The sequence below is a fragment of the Alligator sinensis genome, unplaced genomic scaffold (assembly GCF_000455745.1).
Source record: "Alligator sinensis unplaced genomic scaffold, ASM45574v1 scaffold502_1, whole genome shotgun sequence".
NCBI lineage: Eukaryota > Metazoa > Chordata > Crocodylia > Alligatoridae > Alligator > Alligator sinensis.
Genome location: NW_005841896.1, coordinates 810,511 through 827,886, shown reverse-complemented (window position 1 = coordinate 827,886; position 17,376 = coordinate 810,511). Strand labels below are relative to the sequence as shown.

Below are 17,376 nucleotides of genomic sequence, written 5' to 3'. Positions count from 1 at the left end.
TCTTTCCCTCTGTCAAAAGCAGCTTTAAACAGAACCCAGGACTGAATTGCAAATTCTTTGCCAAGAGTAAAAGCCAGACTAAAGTCACCAGAAACCCCTTTAATGTACACAGTGACATGATCACTCTAGGCAAGCTAGCTGTGTGACATATCACAAGTGCAAACAAGCCTCAGTGATAAGGCTGGGAAGAGGGGCACAACACTGAGGAGGATATGCATATTTTCCACATCACATCATCCTAATTATCAGCTACCCTCTGCACAAAAATGTGTTAGCTGTAGTTACAATATAAAGGGTATAACTGCCTGCCCCCCTTACCCTGCAAAAAGTATTTTTTCCCATGAAAACTGGCCAAGGCAAACCTGGCTTTGTAAGGGAATGAGTCACAATCCAGAATTTATCTGGTGGGGTGTTCTGCAGGCAAAACTGTCAAAGTCATGTTTCTTTACAATGCATGATAAGAAATGCAGCCTTTGTAAAATCAATGCAAGGGAATTCCACATCTCTGCCCCTCACCTGTCTAATTACAACAGTGGAACAGTTCCAGATTACCAGGCTGCCAATGCCATAATGTTTCATAGTTTCATAGTTGGTAGGGTTGGAAGGGACCCGAGGAGATCATCTAGTCTGACCCCCTGCCATGGCAGGAAAGAGTACTGGGGTCAAACAACCCCGGCCAGATGTTCGTCTAGCCTTTTTTTAAAGGCTGCCAGGGTAGGAGCCAGCACCACTTCTTTTGGAAGTTGGTTCCAGGTCCTAGCCGCCCTAACAGTGAAATAGTGCTTCCTAATGTCTAGCCTGAAACTACCCTCCGCTAGCTTGTGTCCGTTGTTTCTTGTAACTCCCGGGATTGCTCGGGGGAACAGGACTCTCCCAATGCCTGCTTGTTCCCCTTGACTAATTTGTAAACTGCCACCAGGTTCCCCCTCAGCCTTCTCTTGTGGAGACTGAACAGGTTCAGGTCCCTCAGCCTCTCCTTGTACTGCCTGCCCTGCTGAGCCCTGATCATACGGGTGGCCCTCCTTTGAACCCTCTCCATATTGGCCACATCCCTCCTGAAGTGTGGCACCCAGAACTGGATGCAGTACTCCAGCTGCAGCCTGACCAGTGTTGCATAGAAGGGGAGGATCACCTCCTTGGACCTGCCTGAGATGCATCTGTGGATGCATGACAAGGTGTGGTTAGCCTTCCTGACCGCGTCTCCACTTTGTCGGCCCATGTTCATTGTGGCATCAATGATAACTCCAAGATCCTTTTCTGTCTCGACACTGGTGAGAAGGGAGTTCCCCAGCCTGTAGGTATGCTGCTGGTTCTTCCTCCCCAGGTGCAGCACCTTGCACTTGTCAGTGTTGAACCCCATCCTGTTCTCATCGGCCCACCCCTGTAACCTGTCTAGATCTGCTTGCAGCCTGTTCCTTCCTACTAGCGTACCCACTTCCCCCCACATCTTAGTGTCATTATGTTGTTGTGGGATAGTCTCCAATAAGCCACAAGTAGTACTGGAGGGGACCTTCAGGCAGCTCAGATATTATTAGATTTTTGTGAAGCAGCTCGTTTGCTTCATTAACAGAACATTCATAAATCAGCTCCTTTCCCTGATTTATGTTTGGGGAGCTGTGTTTCATCAGACAATTATGCCCCTGGGTATCACACAGGGGTTATATCTGTACAGAAGCCTGTATCACTGTCTATGTCCTGTTGCTGCCTTTGCTGCCAGAGCACTGAGTGAGCAAAAGTGCTCCACTTTCATCATATAGATTTAGTTAAAACTCCCTAATTCTGTCCTAAGCTACTCTGTCCAGATCCTTCTACCTCCCTCATACCTATAAATAATTGAACACCTTCCAATACTGCATTAAAAGGGCGCTTTGTACTTGAAGTGGAGGCAGTGGTGTGTTTTGAGCCTGTGGAAGTTTGTTTGCAGTCTTGAACTGGATTCCAAGGAAGCTCTGTCTCCTGCATAGGCGAGCTTCACCCTCACAGTAGAAAATTCACCAATTCTGGCTAAAGGGAAGAACAGTGGAATTTTAGATAATATTTTAGATATGTTAGGCCTCTGCCATTGAGCACCTTAAAGATGGGGACTGTGACCCTGAATTTGATTTAATATCCGATGAGAAACCAGCAGAGAGAGTGAAGAGCAGTTCTGATATGATTGTGGCAGCTTGTCTGCTGAGATGGGATGCAGTTCTGTACCAGCTGGAATTTCCTAAATGCTGATGGCTTCATACCCAGGTATACTGTACTGCTGCAGTCTAGACAGAAGATGACAGACAGGTATAACTAAGGCCAGATCACTATCCAACACGATAGGATGGTGTCTCCTAATCAACCTGAGATGGCAGAACTAAGACATGTTCTCAAAGATTCCTACTCTGAAACATGTGGAATTGTTAGCCAGTTCAGGGGCTGCGTACTCATGCTCATTAGGAGATAATATCTAGAGGGAAAGTAGTTAAGGATTCATTTTACATATGCATGAGACTATTTTTTAGCCAAATGCTAAAAACCCCCATATATTTTCTTGCATCCAACACACCCTTTTCCCCAAATACCAGCTGTTGGAAATTAAATTACACATTATATTTGATATACAAGGTAAGAAGAGTTTTTGACCTTACTGGGTAAAACTGAAGTAAAATCTGCAGTGATCCAGAGGGAGCAACATAATGAGCAGGTTCAGATCCTTAGCTACCACTCAGTTGCTTTTTACAAAGAAAAAGCTTTTTTTTCATTCTGCCTTTCAAAACAAGGTGCATATTATATTCTGGGGCATGCTGTATGCAAGAAAATATGGTATCTTTATACCATTCCTGTTTCAAAAGCTATTGTAATTTTATAGTGTAGCCTCTTTCTGAAGGCAATATTGTGAACCAAAACCTAACCGAAAAGACAAAGCCCTCAGAATTTAAAATCTATCAGGTTTTCCTCCCAACCACTCTTGCACAGGGCTCCAATTAGACAGCTGGATAAAGGAAGCATTTATAGGCCATTGTAACTGAGAGCCAGAGGCTCCTTTTCTTTAAGAGTGAAGAAGCAGCAGGGAGAGCCCCAGGAGGAGGAAAGTTGCCCAATATGAGCCACCAGGGAACAAGGACCTGGGGATTTGCCTACTTGAAACCATTATTACAGCAGAGGCCAGCAGCAGTAAGTTCCCCTAGGGCTGAGCTGGCAAGCTGTCAGAAAATACCTGCAGCAGCTTGGGGAGTCACATGACCAAAATGAAGCATAGCTTCTAACTATATAAACCCAGGGCTTGAGCCAGAGTGGTCAGTCTGCCTCTGGGAGTTGCTGGGGGGAAAGCTGCAGAGGAGCTCCTGGCTGATGCCTGGATTACCCTGGAAGTAGAAGGCTGCTGACTTGCAAGGGAAGAGGACTCAGGGTAGGGGGGAGCAGAGTGATATGACGTAAGAGCTGGGGTCTGTGCTAAGACCCATTTGGGAAGGTACATTCTAGCCGGAGGACTTAAACTGGGTTAGGAATTTACAACGGTGGTTTGCGTGAGTCTAGAAAGGGGTGGTTTGGAGGTCCCATTAGTTTCTAGGGGAAGGGAGTACATGACCACCTTAAGCCCTGCCAGGGGTCAGGGATCCCAGCATCGCCCAAGAAGAGCAGAAACAGCCCAGAAAGGAGCAGAGCCTGGGGCCAGGGGGGGTCTAAAGCATAAGAAGGGGCAGAGCTTGGGGCCAGGGGGGCCCAGAACCCAAGAACAGAAAGAGATAGCCTAGAAAAGGTCAGAGTTTGGGGGCCAAGGGGGCCTGGAGCCCAAGCAGAGCAGAGATAAAGGCCCCAGAGGCAAGATAAGGGGCTGGTGCCCAGAAGCTAGGTCTGAGGCAGTGAGCCTTGGCTAAGGGACCAGCTAGAGTATAGAGGTGGAAGCCAGGAAGGCTGAAGCCCCAACAAGAGAATAAAGACCTGAGGTGGCCTGGTGGCTTTGGGGACAAATGTCCCACTGGATGTGTGACACTTCTGAGGCATGGGTATGACTGTAGGGGAGGTTTGGAGACCTTGATTAGCCCATAAGGCAATGGATGCCTTTGGGCAGATGTGGGCCAGGAAGACCTACCTAACTGAAGGGATTGGTGCCATCAGTGGCGTCAGAGAGAGAGCGGATCCACTGGCAGGGATAGACCAAGGCTTACTCTAAGACCCATGGGCTGCCTCCCTTTTCCATCTGTCAATAAGAACAAGAAGATGTGGCAGGTGAGAAGTAAAAGGAGGATACTTCAGAGACCGAGATGGGCCGGCACCATATGGCCACCTTGGCGTTATGGCTGCCCCCAAGGTTATGTCATCTACAAAAAGCCCAGTCCTAGCTGATGAAACAAATTAGTTTGCATCACGGTGATTCAAGATTAAACTATAGACATGACAATAAAGCAGAAAGAAGCATATCAGTGAATACTTTTAAAACACTTAACTATTTAAAAACAAAACAGGGAAACTTTTCTTGATTTTAATCAATATGCCATCTCCTGCTTCCATATTATTAGTGCACAAAAAGAACTCTTCAGAAATGGAGATCTGGCTTTTCCAATCTCTGCCATCCAACCACACTCTCCACAGAACTCAAGCAAATGGAATTTTTGGCAAGAAATTGTCCTTGGACTTTTCAACCACTTGCCCAAGTTCTGCCAGGTGCTTAAAAGAAAAAGTCTCCAGTCATGGAAAGTTAAACCTAACTTCCACAGAGTCATCCAGATCCTTCCCGTAGGACAATTCTTTAGCATAAATCTGTACCAAAAATGGTTTTGGTTGAGTTACCCTAGGGAACGGTTAACGACAAGTCACCCTATCCTAATTATTTTTATTAACATCCATATTGATGGTTTTAGCTTGGCTGCTGATCACTGTGACATTAACAAAATCGCTGCTCTAAAGCTGGAGGAAGGATTTCTCTGGCCAAGTAGCAGGAATAAAGGAAAAGAAGAAAAGAAAAGAAATGTGTTCATTTAGGAAATGATAATGGGGAATGCCTACAAAGTCACTGGGTATTGGAAGGTCTGTTACAGAAATGCTGTAATTTACAAACGAGCAATTACAGTCCTAAAAACTGATTTCCAACCCCCTCCCCACCATCCTCATCTAAAGAAGAGGCCTACTATCTATCTCATTCCCATTTACACTGAAGGGAGGAGGTGGAGTGGGGGCCATGGGAAGGAGAGACTTATTTTTACAAGTCCTAAATGAGATAATGATGATGCTTTCCTACAGCAGAACTGTGGCCAAAGCCTCAAATGGCATGACTAAAATATCCCCTAGGAAGGTGGAGGAAGGGCACAGAGTACATAAACTAAACTCTTTATCAGAATTAATTCTCACATTAATGCCTGTGAAAAAGGTAAGGCACCTAGGCAGGCTCCCTGGGTTGTACCTCCACGTTAAACATGTAGGCACCTGTAAGCTGTTTTTATTCAAAAGAGGAGTCCCCTGGGTTCTAAGCAAGTTGCCAATACAGGCCTGTCCTAGCTCCAACTGAAATAAATGGAAATGTTCACAACTTGAATGAGAAATAGACATTCCAGCCACAAAATACGTTCCAACCATTGTCTTAGCCGACAATAGTGAGAAAGATAATTCTTTCCGCAGCAGGAATTACTGGTAAAATTCTGGTTTGGACTAGTCCAACCTCCTTTGTAAAACACAGTTAGATATTTGGATGAAAAACCTTAAGACATACGTATCATCATCATATGCATTCTGGCCTTAAAATATGAATCTAGTCACCCTGGTGGGCATTGTATGTACTATTTCTAACCCTTCTTCTTCAATGCAGTTGAGATAAAAGAAAGAAAAATAATTACTTCAAGACAAGGGGGACCATGAGCTTCTGGCTTAATGCAAGACCGAGCCTGACACTAGACAGACAGGAGTTATTTGTGTTGGGGGTATGTCTCTTGTCATCTGCTTTGCCAACTGAGAAACATCCTGAATGATGATGTTCAGCTCTGGCTGGTGATCAGCCATAGCAAATACTCCCTAGAAAGCAGGTTTCTGGCATGCATTTGTTTTTCCCATGGTCAGCTTAACTAGTGTCATGTTTGTCTTGTCATTTTTTTGTTAGAATGGGAAAGTTAATGAAATCTTTATTAGTGGCCAGCAGGCAAGTTGGCCAGTGATCACTCTTACACTGCATATCATATCCCTTCGTTGTAACAAGAGAAAGGATGCGCAAAACATGTTTATTTATTGTTCATCTGCTATAGAAATAAAAGCTCCCTGCCAGGTCTGGCTATCTCTTTATAAACTATTAAAATACTGTTGGACACGAACATTAGACAAGGCAATGCTATGGAACCCAGGCACTTGTGGCTGAATTAGAGAATAACTTGTACAAATGAAATCCAAATCCAAAGAATTCAGGTGGTGATGAAGGAATCAGTTCCCCTGGAACTGTTCCAAGAGTTAATTGCCCCCACTGCTGCACTTCGTTTTAGTTGGAATCCCAGATGCAATAATTAGCCCCACTGTTAAAAAGTTTAATCTCCCTACCAATTTTATACAGTCGTTTTCCAGGCACTGGGTCTTGAGATAACTTTGTCTGCTAACTTACAGGGTCTCTAATGTTTTTTCTCTGTGAAGCTATTGACAAGACTGTGACCTATTTGTCCCTTAACCCTTAAAATATGGCTTTCTATATAGCATTTGTCACAGCTGGTTTGGTATCTTGACTAACATAACAGTGGATTCAGATAGGACAGACAGACTAAGAAAAAAGTTGAAGCTCTGAACGTTCCAAGTTTAATAATGCCAAACATAAATCTATGGCACTGAGACTGGAGAAAGGACATCACTTGACAGTATTTATTTTGAGAACCCTTGCCTCTCGTAAGTGAACACATTGGTTCCCTATAGTTCCATAAAGCTTTCAGAGAGATGCTTGTGGGACAACTTTTCCCAAATATTCACAAATCCACACTCCTATTCACAGTGTTCCTGTCTAGGTCTCATGACAACAGGGATCAGAGAAGCAGAGGGGGAGCCTCTCTCAAGTTTGCTGGAACATAAGTACCGTATTTTCTAGTAGACAGCATGCCCTTAAATAAGATACACATCTTAGTTAATAAAGGCAGAATGAAATAAAAAAAGATCTTTCCTTGTATTAAATAATTGAGTAGCAGCAACTAGGGAACTGAGCCTGCTTATTGTTCTGTGCCCTGTGGTTCACATCCAGACTTCCCTTTTGCTTTCACCTGGTAAGCAACAGAAACTGGTTTTAGTATCTATCCTTACATATAATACACACTGCAATTTCCAGCAGCTGTTTTTGGGTGGGAAAAAAGTGCATGCTGTATGCAAGAAAATATGGTATGCCTTTAGATTCAAAATACACTAGGGAATATCAAGAGAGACTGACTTCCTTATCTACTATTCCCACTACCAATGCTTGGACACAATGGCCGCATCCAGACAAGCAGGAGCATGCAGTTTGTGGTGCCACAAACCTCTTTGTGGTGCCACAAACTGCAAGTGGTGAATGTTAAAACATGCGTCGCACTGCAAATTTGCAGCACGCTGGCAAAATTTGCTACCGGGATTTCCCAGTAGCAAAAAAAAAGCGCCAGAACAAACAGCAACACAATACACTCAAAACAAGCATGCACTGGCACAATCAGAGCCCAGGCCATCCAGAGAAACACTGGCTGCTGGCCAAGCCTCTATGCTGCCCCTACTGCTCCAGCATGCCATCAAGCCACCAGGTAAGATTGCTGCTCCAGCTCCCCCTGGCTGAAGAGCCAGGAGGAGCTGGGCAAGGGCAGGGGCAAGCGCTGAGGCAATTTGTGCCATTGCAAGTGAATGACCCTGCTCATCTGGCCACAGCCACCATATTTACACCTGTGTAACTGATCTTTATAAGCAAGGAGTAGATCAACAATATAAAGCCCTGTACTATAAAAGTTGCACTTTACCTGGTTTTGTACCACTTCTGCTAGGTTTAGGCATGTCTTTGACCTTTAGTCCTAAATTACTGCAGTACACTGGAAAATCAATCAATTTACAAAGACAAACAGTTTTAACAATAAGGAAGAACTAAATGGACGCTTTTTGGGTGTCTTTACACGTGTTCCAGGGGTGGGAACAGGGCGTTTTGATTAAAGCAGCTCCGAGAATCACTCTAATTAAATCACCCGCATTGTCTCATGTATTCAGCATCCCGCACTTCAAAATGGCAGCCGGGCTGCTTTAATTAAAGCTCATTTGATGAGCTTTAGTTAAAGCACCCCGGCTGCCATTTTGAAGTGTGGGGACACTGAATACATGAAACATAGAGCCTGCTGGAGAGCGCTAATTAGAACACTCCGGCAGACTTGATTAATCGAGTAATTAAAGCATGTTGGAGCAGCATCCCCACACGTCTACAGGCACCCATCAAGACTAAAACTTGACAGAGGAAGTTACAGACTAGTATTCCTAGATCTAGTAGCTTATGAAAGGATAGAGGACCATTGATTTTTATGGGCTTTGAATGGGACTTGTATAGCATGAAATGCAGACAAGATCTTCTGATGATTCTTTGAAAGATAAGCAACTACAGTTGGGGGGAAAACTGATTTAAAAAGCAGGAGATATAACAAGGGGAAACTGATCTTCTTGAGGGTCTTCTTTCTTCCTTTGGGAAAAATCAGGGGAAGGGGGAAGGAAGAGTTGTTTTTACAAACTTAGACATGTTGCCCACCCAAAAACATGCCCATGAGTTTGTTTCCTTAGTAAAATGCTTAAAGGGGAGATTTTTCCTCCTCCACTATTTACTTCTATTGCCTCCCTATCTGTAGTAACACTCTTGTCCCTAATCCCCAGAACCCACTTATTTTCCATCTGTTGCATACATTTTCAAAGCCTCACATGCCCCAGAGAGCTTTGCTTCTGCCAGCTTCAGAGAGAGAAGTACTCAGGACCATTTAGGGTATATCAAAACCAGTGCCAGTAGGCAGAGCTCTAGGAACACAAACAGGAACTCACAGTTTTCGGAGCAGTGAGATGGGAAAAAGAGAGCGAGGGAGAATGTGATACCATCAGACACATCTTCTCCATTGTTCTTTCAGTGGGTATTTAAGTAATCTGGATCTTAAAATCCCGCTTCTGCTAGTATATGTGTTGGTAAAGAAAGCAAACACCAAAAGGCCACTCACAAGACTTGAACAGAAATTCATTTTTAAATATGAGCAAATTACTGCAGAATTTTATTTCCATTATTTGTTCAACTGTAAGCAACAAAAAAACCCAAACAAACCTGGAAGCAAATATGAAAAGAACTCAACATATTTCTAAAAACCTGAAATGTTAGCATGCATATTTAAATGAGTCGATCCTGTGACCTGCTTGTTAATATTCATTATATCCTCTCTACTGTTGGCATTGCTTGTTGCATTGAAACCCGTTCTTTTTCCAGGGCAAAAATGTAGAGGTATCATTTCTCTGCTAAGCACCAAACATACTTTGGGCACGGCACAAATGATAAATAACAATTATGGAAGTTAAGCTCATTTTTATTATGCCTGCCCTTCACAATCTGTATAGAAGTAGAAAATCCTTTCCTGTTTGGAGATGTATTAAATACCTTCTGTGTCACGTTGTTTGAAGCCCAAACCCTCAACATTTCTTTCTAATCTAGTTTTCTGAATACATTTAGAAATCAAGCCTTGGTAAAATCTCTTTAGTTTCCTGCTTTGGTTCTTGGGTCCACTGACTGGATGATGTACAAGATATTTCACATTTTTCTCCATGTTACCACTGCACTCCTTCGGCTTCAACACTGATGCTCAAAAACAAAATCCTTGTCAGGCAAGAAAAAAAGGGTGCGAGACACAATTTTTAGCTCAGAGCTGGAGTGTTTCATTTTAAGACTTCATCCCACGAAAGCCTCTGTGAGTATATAATTTAAATCTAGAGGTGCAGTGATATATCGGTCTGATATTGGTTCAGTACCGATATAAAGAAAATTGGCTGATATCAGCTTGATGGGGCCAATATCAGATATCGGCTTGATGGGGCAGATATCAGACCACATCCAGATATCGGAAATCAGCTTGATGAGGCCAATAATTTGGCTGATAAATGCCCGTGCTGTGCTCAGCTGCACTGCAGCACTCAGGCAGCAAGGAGCAGAGCTAGCAGCATGGAGAGCTGCCTTCAGCTGGTCAGAGCATTGTGGTAGAAGGGGAGGAGGGAGGGAACAGGCATGGGGGGGGCAGATCAATGCCCCCCCCGGTGAGGGAGGGAGTGGTCAGGGGCAGGTGCTGCCTGGATGGGGCGGGGACGGGGGAGGGGGGGTGCTGCATCCACCCCAAATTTCACCACAGCTCAGCTCCCATTGCTATGGCCGCTAGCTGTCCGGCACAGCCCTGGCTCTTCCTGGGGCATGGGTGGAGGCAGGGCGTTGAGCCAGGGCTGTGCCGGACAGCTAGCGGCCATAGCAATGGGAGCTGAGCTGTGGTGAAATTTGGGGTGGATGCAGCATCCTACAAGTGCTGCTGTTGCCTGCTCTGAGCCCAGCCTCCGCCGAGAAGAGCCCCATGCAGCCCCAGCTGCAGCCCGCCCTGCCCTGCACAGATCTGAGGGGCACACACCCCACCCTCCCAGGGTGCAAGCAGCGGTGGGAGCCTCCTCCACACAACAAGCCATGGCTCCACACCCCCCCCAACCTCGGCAGCACCTGCCCCTGCCTGCTCCCTCACTGTACAGGTGTTCATCTGCCCAGCCACGCCCCTTCCCTCCCCCCTCCACTTCTACCACCGGACTTACCAGCTGCACACAGCTGTATCAGAAATCAGATCGGTATCGGCCAACATGCCTCCTTAAATATCGGCTATTGGTATTGGCCCCAAAAATCTCTATCAGTGCACCCCTATTTAAATCCATTTCTTACTGTCCCTTTCCCCAGGCTTTTGTCAAAGGACTTGTCTTATTCATATTACAATAAGTGCTAGAGCTGCCACATAGCACTAGGCACTGTACACATGCATACACATGCACAGAATGACAGACAATCTCTGCCCCAAAGTGCTTACATTCCAAATAGCGAAGACAAACAAAGGTTAGGAGGGGAAACAGAGAGAGGTAATGTTAGCCGCACATGGTCGCGCATCTATTGAGTGGAAGAGTCAAGAACAGAATCCAAGTTTCCCAGCTCCAAGCCCTGGGTTATGTCCTCCAGACCATGCCCATCTATCTCTTTTTTCCGGTACTTAACGGTGTTCAAAACAAAACAATCAGATAAATGTAAGTGTTTGGAAGAGGTGCAGGGACAGAACTGTGGGGGCATCAACGTCTACAACAATCAGCAATCCCTAGGCTTCAATGGTTCTGTTCCTTCTCATTCATTAAATGGGGAAGCCACAAAAACTCCCAGGTCTCCTCAATCCCCAAAAGTAATATTTTTAATAGATATCAAGGTCCCCAGATGAGAGATGTGACTAAAACAATGGTCCAGAATAGACTGGAAGCTCAGATTTGCATGCTGGTCAGTAATTCAAACACAGAATAGACATTATTTTCATCTAAATGTAAATCCAAATGTCACCAAGGGCTTAGACAGACATCACATTTGTAGCAGTGCAGCCAGGTTTTATATTAGTGTCAACAAGGAACAGACACGATAACTGCTGGTGTAACCTACTCAAATCTGATGTAGAATTACCCCAGGAGAAACTGGGGTAAATCTATGCTGGTATAGGTTGCATCCACTTCCATCCCGGGTCAGTTGTTTGTTAAATGCAAAACAGCTAATACTTGCTCTCGTAGTGAGGAAGCACTGTAATCATGCCTACTGCAACCAACTGCCGTGGAATAGACTCATCTGTTCACTTCTGGAGAAATGTACATTGGTGTAAAAAGAAATGTACATCTGTAAAACCTGGCTGTTCAATACAGACCTTAACTAACTCAGTACTGAAAGCATAGCTGTATTCCAGGCCAAGTTAGCACTGGCTCTCTCAGAGGAGGCTGAAATATTTTTCCCCCCATATATGTGCCGAAGTGTTTTACCACATTTGCTAGCCCAGTTTTCTGGGAGAAGCATTTCAGAGAGTGAGACAGCATCCATATTGACCTTCACAGTTCGGCCATGTCCTTCATCAATCATCTCCAAACCACATCATCCCCACAGGTGCTCCTAGAGGCAATGGTCTGAGTCTTCTCGGCATCTAGTAGGAGCAGGCCTAGAATAGGATCCCCTAGGAGCTACTTTCTGCTCTATGCACAATGCAATGAGGGAGAAGACGGGGCCCGATCATTCTTTAACGCCACATGGAGTTTTACATGCAAGTACCAACAATACTTCTCAATGAACAGCAAAGCAAATCAGCTAGTAACAATGTAAGTAAACTTGCTGTAGAAAACTGGCAGGAAGGTCCATGAAAGGCCTCCTTTAAAACTGCCTACACTGATATCAATGATGTGCTGGACACTCTTTGAAAGAAAAGTCCAAACTCTGGACTCGACAAAAAATTGTCACTGGGTTTATAAGAAATTAAATCATTCTGAATGGTCATTTAAACAAAGGGTTATCAACAAGGTGAGCAATCATTCTGGTTGTCCCAGACCGCAAGGAATATTGCTAAGGAAGGCAGTTTATATCCTGGAAACAGGTCCACAGCTTTAAGAAATTATCCCCTAAACATTGTTAACTGTTACTATGCAAAGTATTTTTGCTGTTATATACACTGGTGACCACTAAGTGCAGCTATTATTCCTGGAGGCCTTTCAGAGGACAGGGCTGATAACATATTTAACAGAGTTTGTTTGTCTAGATCCATCTGTGTTTTCAACCACCCATGCAGGCCTTGGGGTCCTTTTAAGAGATTCTGGATGTTTCTGAGTTCAATAAAATATGGTCTTTGTTTCATTTACCATCTCTTTATTTATTTATTAATCAGGTTACAATTAAAAATATCTTCCTTAAACTTTTAAAGATGATACTCACACCTTCAGGGTGTGGCCTGGACAGCAAGGGAGATGGCTACAGAGGAGACATCCCTCCATTTTGCAGGGTTTGAGTGAGGGCCATGTATAACACCATCTCTGAGTTTACCTTATTATGGGCTGTGTTGGCACCTGAAAAACAAGCTTAGCAGATCTGAAGGGAAACAATAACATTTTGCTTCCTTGTAATGTCCTTGTGTCTCACTCAGCCAGCCATGCAGACACAGCATAGATTAGGAAGGGAGAAATGCCTGAATTCGAGTCTTATCTCTGTCACAGGCTCTCTTTATGGCCTTGTCATTCATACCTCAGTTTCCTCCTCTTTAAAATAGGGCTGGTGACCTGCTTCACAGAGATTTTAAGAACATCAACCAATGCTTGAACTATCTTGTCAAGTGCCACTGTCCTCTGAAAGTATTGTCACTCTTATTGAAATGTTTGCAATACCAAGGTATTTTCTAATTTCAGCTATTATATGAATATATTCCTTAAATCTGGGCCATAAATCTTCTTAAATATATAAATGCTTTAATTCCTAAAGAATCCAATACATTATATGCAAAGGCGGCTACTACAATGGGCCCACCTCTGCAATGGAGAGTTGCAACCCACCCTGCTTCCAGCTTGTAACACAGAGAAGGAATATTTTGATGTATGATGCTGTGGCAGATCCCTAGTCACATAAAATATGCCACTGATTTCGACCAGCCATACAACTAGGCTTTGTTTTTAACACTCTTTGAAAGAAAGGAAACTGAATAGTACTTCACATAAAAAAGGAGGAACGGATGACCCTCCTGGGATCTGAACATTTATATTTTGAGAAGGCCAAGGTAATTTAAAGCAAATACTTACATGGCAAATACCTGCACAGCAAAGGCTTCAGCTAACCCAGGGGTTGAAAATCCAGATATCATAGAAACTGCTTATTAGCCTACTAGCAAGCCAGTTAAGCATCTCAGAATGGTATGTGTCACCACAGAGGACATGACTGAGATCAGCTCTGCTCTTGTAAATGAAGCAGGGAAGCTGGGAGTCAGGATCACCAAACCCTACTCCAAATGCAACTAATTCACTCTGTGACTGCTGGCAAATAATCACTGATTTTGTTGTACATATGTTGCCAGAGGTTCAACTAGACTCAGGGCTGATATTCAGAAGTATAAAACCCCTGCAATTTCTAATGACTACAGCTGAAGCTACCAGCTCTCATATGGGCGTCAGGTCTGAGATGTCTTAAACTAGGCACTGAAATTTAGTAAATGCATGAAAATGTGCATCTAGGCTCCTCCAGTGGCTCAGTTTCCCCATCTGTAAAATCAGGATATTTCCCTTCTTCCACAAGTGTAAGAAGTGTTGAGCTCTATGGAACCCATTCTTTGTGCCAAGCAGAAGGCAGATCTGAACTCTTCTAAATGCAGAAAATGCTTCCTAGTAGGTATTTCTTCCGTAATATGGGATTACCTAAATCAGAGACCAGTTAAATGGTTTTCAGCTAGTAACAGAGCTGAGAATACAATGCAGAGGCTTTCTCCACATCCTATAAACAGCTTGCATTGAAGCCAATGTGGGTTGTTCAAACCCTGACATGGGAGAATCCTGAGAGTTGACAATTTTATCCATTTTTCACTTTGTATCACTAGGCAAATGCTGGCTCCAACAATATGTTAATTTAAGTTCTTTTACTACTTACCTGAGTTTATCTGCTATGAAGATAACACGTCGCTCCAGCAGAAGTGACGCAAAGATCCTAATGATCTGACGTACACTGAGGCACTTGAAAAGACACTCAAAGTCCACGTGTTCCAGGCGTGAGTCCATTGGACGCCGAAGCTCTATCACCTGAATGCATTCAACAGATTGCAAGTTAGTTTAACTGGCCGGGCCACAATAGTTTTCTACACATCTCAGAGCACACGTTGCCTGCCCTGTTTCACAGGATGAGAAGCGGTCGGACTTTCTCCCTTAACTCTCAACTTTGCAGAGATAGACTGAAAAAGATGCAACATTTCTGAGGAACATTACAGTCTACTCCTCCCCACCAGGCAATACTTCCTCTGCCTCCCACATAACTAGTCTCTTGGCAGTTAGTCAGTCAACATTCCCTGGAAGGAAATAATCCTACTTTATAAACACTTTATTCAACAGATGAGTAGTTCAGCTGAGTCCACAGCATGAGGCCTACACTGAGCCTTAAACCCTTGAAGTGTGTCTACAGTGCTAAAAGAAGGACCTATTCTTAACTTGGGTTAGCCAACCCAGGAAGCTAAGTTAGGTTTCAACAGCACTGAAAACTGGGTCCCAATTTGGATTCGGAGCTCAAGTGCAATCCTACAAGGGCACCTGGGTTCCAAATCCCATTTACAGCCTTTGCAAAACTGCCTTAAGACTGTGGCTACCAATTCAGGACAGTAGAAACAGAGTAGACTGGTTCTTCTGTGGCATGGTTTGTGCTCAGTGGCACTGACATTACAGTAAAAGCAAAGCCAATGTCATAACACTATTGCACACTGAAATACTGTGATTAGATTTTTTTTTTAAAGCCAGCACACGCAAACTTTACCCCACTAGAATGCTACATATTCATTAACCTCCCACTGCTCCAATAATCCATAGGCATCAAAGAGAAAAGACAGTCTTGCACTCTTAAGAGTTTGGTAAATGCTGCAATCCCCTCGTGTTTCACAAAGGTGCCCAACACAAAGTGTTAAATTATTCTTCAGAATTGCGATAGGAAGCTTAAGTCACATTAATGAGCTAGGTCATTGGGAACTGCTGCTATTGCTAGATTTCCAATGCAACAATCCTGCTGTGGGACTGGATGTGCTGCAAGTTACAGTAGTTTTATAAATGCCATCGGTATTTTCTGTGCTTGGCAAAGTCTTGCACTTCAGTTTGCCTTTCATTGAAATATGATGTTTGCTTCCCAATTAGCAGCTACCCCCATGTAGGCCAGAGGTGGCTCAACAGAAGAATCAAGGTCTGCTGTCAATGAAGCCAGTTATAACTTAATTGGGTTGTACTGCTGAAACTAAGAACAGAGCTAAGCCAAGTGTCTTTTTGGTCCACTAGCTGCTTTAGGTGTGCCCCTTTGTTTGCTACTGTGGCAGCATTAAAAATGGACCCACCTGAAGGAATAGGAAGGGCTGCCCTGCAGAGGGACAGAGTGCGAAGAGACAGAGTTTGTCCCAGTAGGACACCGTTTGCCCTGTGGGTGAGTGAAGCTGCTTTGGAGGTAGCCCCCCTGGAAGTGGGAGGGGTAATGTAACCCCAGCAGGGTTTGAGCCCTGGCCTGGGATTGGCTGAGCAGCTTGGTTAGACAAGGGGAGCAGTTTTCCCAGGAGGAGAACAAAGGGGGGAGAGAGGGGGTGAGAGACAGGCTGGAAACCAGGGAAAGGATCTCCCCATGGCTGCCCCTCCAAGAGCCCCTGGCAGAGCCCTGCAGAAGTAGCAACTGGAGGCCACAGGGAAGAGTGCCGCACTGTGTCCGTTCCCTCTCCCTTCCCCAAGAGAGGAGCTGTCTGTGAGGAGACTCCAAGCCTGGGAAGACCCTCTGTGTGGCTGGGTGAGCACAGCAGGGGAGGGGGACGCAGGGCCAGGAAAAGAGGCTGAAGACTGCCCTGGGTTTTTTCCTGCAAGTGAAAAGGCACGGGGGAGGGGCTCCATTTGCTGGGTGCTGTGAGGCTGTGCTGGGCAGGGGAAATGGTTACAACCTGTAACCCAGACACTGCTCCCTGCTGAGCCAGGGCTGGGGTCTGGGCAGGAATCAGCGATCTTGCACAGACTGCAGGGGAGGAGCCACCGCCTGCTGCACCGAGACCCCTGGAGCTCCTGCGAGGGACGCCAGCACCAGGCATTGCCCCCAGATCCTGTGCAGGGGCACAGACAGTGCTGCTCCCTGAGACACCCCACCAGGGGCAGTGCACACAGGGGTCTCAGTACGAGTTATAGACTGTGTAGATAAGTCCTTGAAGGTTTATTAACTGGAGTATCAATGTATGTATGTATTGGTTCCTTATTTATCATGGGTAATTTGCATACCTTCCCCTAGTGCAGGGGTGGGCAAAATATGGTCCCCGGGCCACATCCGGCCAGTGAGGCCATTCTATCTGGCTCATGAGGCCCGTAAAATTTTTTTGAAAATTAAAATTAATGTGTCCTTGGTTCCTGTCAAAGATGACAGAAACCAGGGGCAGTAGGATCTAGGGGAAGCCCGGCAGGCTCCTGCAAAGCAGGGCCCACCCCGCCCCGCCCCACCAGCTGGAAGGCCCAGCAGGGGCTTCTGGCCTGGAACCAGGTGCCTGCCCCGGCATGGGAAGCTCAGGTAAGGGGGGAGGGAGGGAAGGAGCTGGTACAGAGCACAGGGAAAAGCAGCCCCTCCCCTGCCCCATGCCCAGAGCTCCCTGCTGCAGCCGCTTTCAGCCTACAACGGGGGGCTCGTCGCAAGGGCACGCG

At 45.1% G+C, this 17,376-nt stretch overlaps 1 protein-coding gene across 8 annotated transcripts in view; it reads right to left on the bottom strand.

Annotated features, from left to right (window-relative positions):
• Positions 1-17,376, bottom strand: part of ST5 (suppression of tumorigenicity 5) — a 236,646-nt gene that overhangs the window by 28,448 nt on the left and 190,822 nt on the right. For all 8 annotated transcript variants that reach the window (XM_025197391.1, XM_006018213.3, XM_006018216.3 and 5 more), the window contains one exon: positions 14,615-14,763. In XM_025197391.1, the coding sequence (XP_025053176.1) occupies positions 14,615-14,763 (149 nt within the window). The remainder of the gene's footprint in view (positions 1-14,614; positions 14,764-17,376) is intronic.